Raw genomic sequence first — 10070 nt, forward strand, 5'->3', positions numbered from 1 at the left:
CTCAAACCCGAGAAGCTGAATGTCATTGATATGACTATCTTGGCCGTTAGTGGGAACTACACCTGTCTCCCTTTCCTAGAATGCAGCTTGGTACAAATCTCCGGAGCAACAATTCACCCTGTCAAATTACAGAGCCCGGGAGTGGTGGGGGGAGAGAAGGCAGCTGCTTCAAAACAAGGGAATTACAGGCGGAAACCCCGTACAGACACAGCAAGGGGAGAACTGTTGATGTTTTGCTTAAAATTTCATCTGAGCAGAGACCACGAACGTGCTGCCGGCTGCAAAGCCTCTACGTGGCATCTCACGTTTTTTTAATATACAAGAGCCAAAAAGATTTAACATACAAGAGCTAAATTCCACTGTCACGCAAAGTCCTTGGATATACTGAGAGAAAAATGAATTAATTCAACTGCTTAAAAATCCGTCACTCCAAAAAACTCAGCACGAATTTTACTGTGATTAAGTGAAAAGAGTTGATTCTAATGCCACATGAAATTTGTTTTTAAATGGTTCTTTTATTCAGAGTGGTTGCTTTTTAATGATGCTGTCTTCATTTCCTGCTAAACCTGTTTCATCTATAGTCATTGAACATTAATATTTATTTTGTTCATTTAATGTTGAAGTATTCTTAAATTAAAGCTATTACAGATATTCCACTGCTGCTGAAGATGATTCAGTATAGACACTACCATGAAAATATCATAGAAACCATGATCAATCTGGTTACTAAGCTGTAATCTGGCTTAATAAACACACTATAAACTATTTTAGTAAATCAAGAAATAACCATTCTAGAATGTGCTATAAAATCCACTGCTAAATACATCCTTTTTTTAACCTCTGTGCTTCTTTATCTCAGAAATTGAGTGTAGTTAATTGCACACCATAATGAAAATTATACTTAAGATTCATCTTGTGTTAAAATATTTCCCATGTACATATTATTTTTCATCGTATTTTCCTTGAAATAAAATCTTCAGCATTTAACCGATAGATTGGTTTGCACAGATCTCACAATCAATTATTGTAAAATAAAGTCAGAATGAGCTTGAACTTGTACCGTATTTAATGTAATATATAACTATACTCTCTTGTTCCTATTTAGGCTTCATAACTGCTTATCACAATACAACATTCTGCAGAATGCTTCAGTACAAATGGGCTCAGGACAGCAGCAACACCAGTACCACTGCAGGAAAATTGCAATGGTTTTTCCCCTGGAAATTAACAAATCTCAAAAATCCAACATACTAATTCATAATTCATTTTTGTTTCCTCTTTCCTGTAACTTATTTTTCCTATCTAAAAGGAGCTCTTGGTTGAAGCCTTATACTGTCAGCAACATGTTGTAACTTCTTTGCAATTTTACTTTTAGGAAACATTATAAGGAAAGGCAATGGGCCCCCCGGACATTCCAGGTAAACCAGTATGAATTCACATTCTCTGAAAAAGAATATGAAAACAAATATATGTATACATGTGCATGGCTGGGATATTATGCTGTATACCAGAAATTGACACACTGTAACTGACTATACTTCAATAAAAAATAAATAAATAAATAAAAATTCACATTTCTCTTTTGCACTAATTTGGTTGGGAAGCCAAGAAAAGGGGAAAAGCTTGTAGGTGCCCTTACAGTTCTCAGATAAAACTTCCCTTTTCATATGCCTCCATGGACTGTGCCAGAAGCTGAAACACACTCCAAACACATACACTTTCTGTCACTTTTCTAATCAAAGAAGTTGCTACTGTTGCCAACACAATGTTCACACTAATTTTTGAGGTTTGTGTTCTCATCATCGTAAGTTTCTTAAATCACATACTTTTAAAAAAAAAAATCCTTTTTCTGAACTAAACACAGGACCAAAACATCAGTCTCTGCTTCAAGGTTTCCCCGTCTCAATAGTAATCAAAACCGAGTGCCTTCAAATCCTAAGAGGTTGCTTCTTCCTTTCTGTGCTCCAAGTGGAAGAGGAAAGTAGCCCTGTGCTTTTTCCTCCGCTGCCCTGCTTGGTTTTTGCCTTTAGAATTTGAAGATTTGTTCCCATTCCTGGGCACCTGACAGGCTGTGATTTACATGTGAGAAAACAACTCCAAGGTTCTTATCAAGGAATCAGAAGCTGTTCCCACCCATCGTGGCTGTTTTCTAGGAAACAAACGGGCAGAAGGGGTGGCGGGAGGGGAAGCAGATTCTGTCTGAAGCTGCACAGGACAAGTAACACAGGTAAATCCAAAGTAACGGAGGCAAATATAAAAAAAAGGAATATTATTTATTACCTTCTTTATTAATACTCACATATAACCTTTGTTTTTTACACAAGTCTACTTTAGAAGAATGCCTCCTTGGTTTAGTTTGCCCAATGGGGCATTTTGCTCCTGGACCACTTCCCCTTTCTCCACCCCAACCTCCACATCCAAATGACTCTTTTACATGTTCACAGATAAAGGAACATTTTGTAAACAAGATCGGGGTTACTGGATCTTGATTTAATCAACATCCCACTTTAAAATGGAAGGTAGAGGAGAGGGTAAGAAACGGGAGCAAAGGGAAAGGAGAAAAGGTAGTGCAGAGAAGAGGAGGGGAGGCTGGTCTGAACTTTCAAGTCTTGCCTTTTCTGAGATGTGTGTGTACTGTGGCTGTTCCTTGAAACTCAATGACTCAAAACATTGACAGCAAGTGCCTGTGTGGTTATTTATATTACGTATCTATAACAGAATATGTGGGCTTCCTCAGTTTGGATCTGGGCTGTTTTTGTTGAAACACACCACAATCCTCCTGAGGGTGTCTCCACAGGGAGTCAGGTCTCCCTGGAACCCTTCTCAGAGTCGGGGTTTCCGGAGCAGGGTCTTGCTGAGGTCTTTGACCTCCTCGGGGCTATTGACCCGCTCGTAGCCCAGCACGGCCATGGGCTGGTAGCAAAACTCCTCCACCTGTTTGATCTGCTGAAAGGTGAGGGCAGTCCGCCAGGCGTTGGCGGCCTGCGTGGCGTTGCGTGCGGACACCACAAAAGGCTTGGAAGAGGAGCCCGAGCCACTGGTCATGTTGAGGGCAAACTGCTCCATTTCGGGGCTCACCAGCAGCCCAACGAAGTCATACACCCTCCGTAGGGTTTTGACGGGGTCTCCCACCAGGTCCTCATACCGCACCACCAGGTAGTGACCTTGCAGCCAGTCAGGGGGCTGCAGGGCCGTCTGCAGCGTCTTGGCCATGCTGTTGCAGATGACCTCCATGGCGCCAAGGGCATGGTAGTCTGCTGGCCCTCCCATGCCTTCCTTCTTGGGACCCAACTTGTGGCCAGCGGCCTCCAGGAAGGGCATGCGGTGGGCTCGCGGGTCCCGGCTGCGCACCACCTGCAGGCTTTCACGGATGAGACCATGGCGCGAGCGGATGCGTGAGCTGGCCACAGCACGGGGATCGCGCACCAGGTGGATGACCTTGAGGTCTAGGGCCGGGTCGCGCAGCAGTGGCGCCAACACGGCCACGTCGAAGACACGCACGCCCTTGATGACCAGCGTGCGGTACTTGCGGCATTCCTCCTCGAAGCGCGCCAGGCGCTGCGGCGGGCACTTCTTGCACACGCGATCGTCCACCAGTCCCACGACCTCCTTGCGATAGGCGGGGCAAAGTGGCGACGAGCACACCACCTTGTTGGTGGCAGCTCCAAAAATGCCCAGTGTGGTGAGGTTTCGACCCCCGCTGCCAGCGGGGCTGTACAGCTGGAAGACCGAGAGGTCGCAGCGGTAGAGAGCGCTCAGCATGTCCCGCGCCGCCCCTTGCAGAGAAACGGCGTCCCCTGGGTACAGTTTTTGCCACACGTGCCACACTGGCTCGTAGAGGAAGAACACCTCGGGGTTCTGGTTGAAAAGCTCGCCGAAGAAAGACGAGCCTGAGCGCCACGTAGTGAACACGTACACCAACTGCCGCTTGTCCCCGCTGCCCCCCGTGCCCCGAGTACCATTACCAGGAGGGACTGCTGCCCCTGCCGCGCCGGCCCCGGCTGCCGGAGCCGCTCCGACGGCGGCGACCGGAAGGCGGTACGGGGTACGGGGATCCAAGCGGGTGTGTGCGCGGGGCGGCACGGCTGGAGGTGGCCCTGGGCGTCCCAAGCTGCCCGCAGCCGCGCCTGCCACTGCACCCGGAGGCCCGTCGGGGCTGCACTGCTGCAGTGGCTCCTTGTGCCACTTGTAGTCCAGGAGGTTGAGCATGGTGAGCACCAGCAGCAACGCGTAGCCCGCGCACAGCACCAGCGCCTTCCTACGAAACACTTTCATTCCGAGCGGGGAGGCGGGCCAGCGGCGACCCGGGCGCCGGGGCCACGGCGGGAGCAAGGCGCGCGGCCCGGCAGCAGGCGCGGCCGGGAGCAAACGAGGGGGCGCGCCGGCAGGCAGGGCTCGCGGCGGGTTGCGGCTCATCACAGGTACTGCCCCGGCCGGCAGCGCGGCGGAGGCGGCCGTGCAACCCGGGAGCGGGACGTAGCGGCCCGGCTTCGTGCGCGGGGACTGGGGCCGCGGCTCCGAGGCGGGCGCGGCAGCAACGGCGGCTGGTCCCCGGCGCCCAGGGCTGGCTCTCCCATGGCAGCGGCTCCGAGAGGGACCTGCCAGGAGAAGCAGAGTAAGCCCGTGCGCCCCAGTCCTCCTCCCCAACCGCCTCTTCCCCCTAAGTAACGCCCACCCTCGGGTCTGCCTGGCTCCCCCGCTCACCTGGAGCCGCGGGCGCGCCCCGGAACGGCCCGGGATTACGGCCCGGCGGTCTGTCCTGCTGTCACTCGTTCCTTGATTTCGCGAGCGCTGTTTTCCGCTGGGGGTCCCCGCGCCTCAGAGGGAGCTACGGGAGTCGGCAGCCCAACCTCTGGGCAGAGTTTCCGGGCAGCGGACGCCCTGCGGCTGAGGAAAGGAAACTTTCACCGGGCCCGGAGCCCTGCTCTGGGCTCCGCTGAGCCCAGTGAGCCAGGCTCCAGCGGCGCTCGGCCGCCCTCTCGGGAGTGTAGCTTCCTTCCTCGCTCTGGGGGACGAAGCTGGCTGGGGGAGGTGGGGGGAAGGGGGCTTATACGGGACCCAGCTCCCGGCAAAGCGGCTCCGCCTCTCTCGCTCTCGGCCTCCGCGCCCCGAATCTTCCCATCTCTCTGGCGGCGGTGGATGGGGCGCAGCGTGACCCTGCAGCGGCGGTGGCGGCAGCTGCTTCTTCCATCACCCAGAGGATGCCCGGGCGGGCATTGCCGGCAGCCCCGGCCGCTCCGTAGCCTCCGACTGGCCCGGAAACCCCCGACACACACAGCTCTAGGCAAAGGAGCTGGGGTCCGCAGCGCTCCTTTGCCCACCCCGCACCCGACACCAGACTCTTCAGGCCAATAAGGTAACTGGGCAGAGAAAGCCCTCGCCGCTGCTGCCGCTGCCGCCGCCCCGCGAAAGCAGCGCCCAGGAGGATGCTGCTACCCGACTCTCCCTACGCCGAGCCGCTGCAACGCGCTCGGGCCAGCCTCTGCGCGGCTCCTGCCAGCAGACGCCGGGTTGGTGCGCGCCGCCGTCTGTCGCTGCGGCTCCTCCCCTTCACCGCGCTGCCCTCCTCCTCCGCGCGTCCCGTGCCCGCCCCCTTCGCGGCACTCAACTCCCGCCACCGCCGCCTTGGGGGTTGGAGATGCGGGTGCCGATTTACAGCGGCGCCGCTTGGGCCGCCATCCGCGCGGCCGAGGCCGTAGCAGTCAGTGCGCCAAGCGCCATGGCGTGGACACGGGGTTCGAAGCGCTCGGGCGCCCCGACCTCTGGGAAACTTGGATTCTGCGTGCGGCTGCCGGACTCAACCGCACATTTTTGCTCTCGGAAAGAGTTAGCGATAAAGTTTGGGCAGAAACTCCCCAGCGGCTTCCCACTCCACTCTTCCTGTGGGTCGGCACCGCCGGGCCCCTCCGGGAACCGAGGACGCACCCGCCCCCCGGAGCGCTCCGAGGACGCCGAGCGCCGCTCTCAGGCTTCCCGCTCCCAGCTCGCCCGTTCCAGCTGGCGTAAGGCTTCTCCCTCACCGAGGAAGTAATAAATCTTTCTGACCCTGGGGTCAAAGAAGACGCTTCAGTTTTCCGGAGGAGTGTGCCGGCGGGGCGTCTTCTCCCAGCTTTACTCCACCTATGAAGAGGGCCTCTTCGGTTTTATTACGCCCCCAGCAGCCAGACGCTCTCCCAAGCTCCGCTCGTGATGCTGCGTCCTCTGTGACTGACGTCCTCGGGAACTGGGGTGATGGGGGTCGGGGGTGACTCTTTGTTCTGATTTACAGTAAAATACTTATCTTGCTTCTTGGTTTTAGAGATGAGATCAAATGACTTGACCCTAAAGGAAACGCCGTTGTTGGAAGTAGATCATTTTCAGTTGGTTTAAGTACTTTAAGACAATGAGGAACCGCTTTCTGTGTGGGTCTCGCTCGCTCTCTCTCCCCTGCCCCGCCTCGCCCCGCCTCGCCTCGCCTCACCAAAGGAGACTAAGCCATAGCTCAGTTTCATCCGCGAAATGGAGACAATTGTAATAACCTCCATAACTGAACAGTGATGGGGAGTTAGATGTCCAGATGATTAAATCTCACGTGAGCCCCAGGCTGAATCACTACGAATCGCCACGGTGCCAGAAGCTAACAGACTGATCTCCTGGAGGCGTTTTTCTGCGTCCTGTCCCGATGGACTTTTTAGAAGTTTGACAAAGTTAGGGCGTATTTATTTTTGAACTATTTGATGTAGCGTCTCTCAGCCAGAAGATCCTTCTAAATTTGAAATGTTGTTTGTGCCATTATTCTACACTGAGTCTTACAGAATCTTGGAAGTGCAAGGATTCTTGGAAAGTGACTTAATTCATTTGAGGTTTCAGGGTAGAAAAATATTCAAAGAACTTGACTTAGCCTCATTTCCCAGAAAGATCCATAATGCCACAGTAGAGTTTAGATCATTTTTCCCCCTGTGGTTCAAATAAAGTATAAGGATGAGATGTTTCTAGGACAGATTTTATGCAAATAGTGGGATAATAGAGATCGAATTTTAAACGCAGCTTTCCCAAGTAGCATAGCATTATCTCTGGGAGCGTTCAGGACAGACAGACGTTTTTAACTGCTGTCTTCAGGCGAAGATGATAGTTTAACTGAGTGACATCACGTCTCTGCATTTCTAGACCCACCCACTTTCCTTCCTGTGCTGTCTCTATCCCTGTCACTTCTTCCCTCTACTCTTTTCCCACAAAAACTAAAGTGATATTGACACATTCAAAAACTGATGGAAGAGAGAAGAAATTGAGGAGAAAAGAAAATCTCAGTGTTAGTATTCAGCATGGTTCCAAAAAAAATAATGTCTAATATTTTAAATTTAGTCCCTGGCTTTGTGGTTACTCAGAAAGCATGTGAATTGCAGTTATTTGATGGATGGACCCTTTTTTAAACAATTGTTTGCATAGACACAATTTTGTCTGCACTTTTGTAACACTTCGCTGAAGTTGGCAAAATAGAAAATCCATTTGCCAGACGCCCCCACAGTGAGCGCTCAGCTGGCATAAATGTACAGGTTCCAGCATCTCCACCCTCTCCTTGTTTGCAAATATTTTGCCATATTGCCCCATGTCAGTTAATTCCCAACTTTGTTACAACTGATGACATCCAAAGACTTGATAATGCCTTCCTTCCCACATTTGTTCAGCAAGTCCTTTCATTTTAATCCACTTATCCCTTTAGTACAATCATGACCCAGGCATATAATAAGCTACATGATTTCATTGGCAGCGAAGCCAGTCATGCCACAGGTCTGTCCTTCAGCTCACTGTTGAGTTCATTGCAATTCAGTCTTTTCCAGGATGCTCCTCGGTCTCTCTCTTCTCTGCTATCTGGGATGTGGAAAGGAAACTGCTGTTGGAAACTTGCTGTGGCTTTTATCTAATCTTGGGCAGAGAGGGGACCTAACATTCTGGGGTGCCCTAGGCCCAGTGCCCCACCTGTGAAATGTGACAGATCTTCCCAGACCTTCCTCCATAGTCTGCACTGGGAAAAGATGTAAGGCTGCAGTGCCCGGACAGTTCCTGTCCAGGCCTGTCCGTGTCGCTGGGGAGCTGCAAGTTTCACCTCAGGAATGCCTGCCCCTGGACATCAAGATAGATTCAGTCACTCAGTTTCAGCAAACATGCATTTTCAGTGGAACTTCAGTGCACAGAATTAGATTAATCATAATCCTTGATTGAAAGGATAAACCACAGTTGCCATTAGTTAGAGGGTGGCCCTTTTCTATTTTATATGATTTTAAATAATACAATGAATATTCATGAATTCATTATGGAGCCCAGGAACCTCCAGAGGTAACCAGTCTATTTAATTTAGTTTAAAAACTGAAATGAAATAGTCAAGTCCAAGGGGGAAGAATTGGGGGGGGGGGGGCTTGCCTTAAATGCAAAAAAAACAAAAAGATATAGCCTGAATACTCTTATGATTGTGAAGGAAATGAAGCAGTCAGTCATTTTAAATAAGAAAAATAACGGTCCCAGAGGGCTTTATGGGAGAGTTCTACCAGACTTTTAAGGGCTAGATAATTTCCACCTTATACAAACTCTTCCAGAGAATAGAAGAAGAGGGACTTCTTCTCCAGCTCATTCAAGGGTATAACTAGAGAGGGTTTTCAGAGAAATAGGTTCTTTTCACTGATTAATATATATGTTAAACTCCTAAATAAAATATCAGCAAAACAAATCTAAGTGTGGCAATCAAGCTAGGTTTGTCTTAGAAATATAAGAATGATTTAATAAATATTTATTAAGCACCTAAAAGGTGCTAGTCTAACTCTGTGGGAAGCAAAAGTGAAACAGACAGGCCTGGTCCCTACTTTCACAGAATTTACACCCTGGAATGGGAGACTTGGTATACGTGCACTTCAACAGATAGGTGCTATGGAAAAAATAAAATAGATCAATGTTGCAGGTGACTGGAAGCAACTCCTTTACATTGGGGAGGTGACCTTTGCAAAGGGGAGGTGACCTTTGCAAAGGGAGGTGACCTTTGCAAAGGGAGGTGACCTTTGCAAAGAATAAGGAGGCAGCCAGGTGAAAACTGGGTATCACTTACATGTGTAATCTAAAAAATAATACAAATCAATTTATTTACAAAGTAGAAACAGATTCACAGACATAGAAAACAAATTATGGTTACCAAAGGGGGAGGAAGGAGGGTTAAACTCAGAGTGTGGGATTAACATTATACACATTCCTGTATATAAAATAGATAAACAGCAAGGACCTACTTACAACATAGGAAACTGTATTCAATATCTTGTAATAACCTATAATGGAGAAGAATCTGAATACACACACACACACACACACACACACACACACACACACATATATATCTGAATCACTTTGCTGTACACCAAAACTAACACAATATCATAAATCAACTATACTTCCATTTTTTAAAAAAAAGAAAAAAAACTGAGGGAAGGGCATTGCGTGCAGACGATACAGCAAGTGCAGAAGCCCTGGGGATATTTTTACAATACCTGAAGAGATGTCCTTAACATTAGACTTCGAAAAGCCATCTGTTAAGAAGCCCGGAAACGATGTTATAGAAGAAGAGTGCTCAGGCTTACTTCTCCGGCAACTTACGTGCTCATCACCAAGCGTGTCCCCCAGGTGTTGTCCTTGTTTGAGCACCACTCTCTCCTCCCCAGGCTCCACCCGCATGTGCTCAGCCTTTCTGCATCTTTGCCTTTGAGACCTGGACCAGCCATCTACCTCCTGGCTCTCACCTCGAAGATTGGCAACAAAACCTTGGCATTTCTTTCTGCAGTTTTCCCTCCCAGACGTTGGCAGACAGGGATGGGCTAACTGGACCAGGAGAGATTTTCCTCTGCCAGACTAGACACCATCTTCTCTAGTGTGCCAGCCATTTCTTGCTGCCTGTAGTGGGCATCCCCTTGGGTTCTGCCCACCCACATCCATTCTTCCTTCCTTTGGTAACAATGTCTGAAAGACTCCACCCCATTGTATGTGGCTTTGGTGGGAACTTCGACCAAGAAACCCGCCCCCCTCCTCCCAGGGGGAATGTATGTGCTCTGGGCTCA

The 10070-nt window shown here is 49.9% G+C and overlaps 1 protein-coding gene across 1 annotated transcript; it reads right to left on the reverse strand.

Moving 5' to 3' along the window:
* Positions 1-495: 495 nt before the first annotated feature.
* CHST2 (carbohydrate sulfotransferase 2) lies at positions 496-5493 on the reverse strand. The gene is made up of 2 exons (XM_074370088.1): positions 4705-5493; positions 496-4598 (listed from the first exon to the last, which is right to left on the reverse strand). The coding sequence occupies exon 2, from the start codon at positions 4414-4416 to the stop codon at positions 2824-2826; it is 1593 nt and encodes a 530-aa protein (XP_074226189.1). The 5' UTR covers positions 4417-4598; positions 4705-5493; the 3' UTR covers positions 496-2823.
* Positions 5494-10070: the final 4577 nt, after the last annotated feature.

Source organism: Camelus bactrianus, chromosome 1 (genome assembly GCF_048773025.1).
Source record: "Camelus bactrianus isolate YW-2024 breed Bactrian camel chromosome 1, ASM4877302v1, whole genome shotgun sequence".
NCBI lineage: Eukaryota > Metazoa > Chordata > Mammalia > Artiodactyla > Camelidae > Camelus > Camelus bactrianus.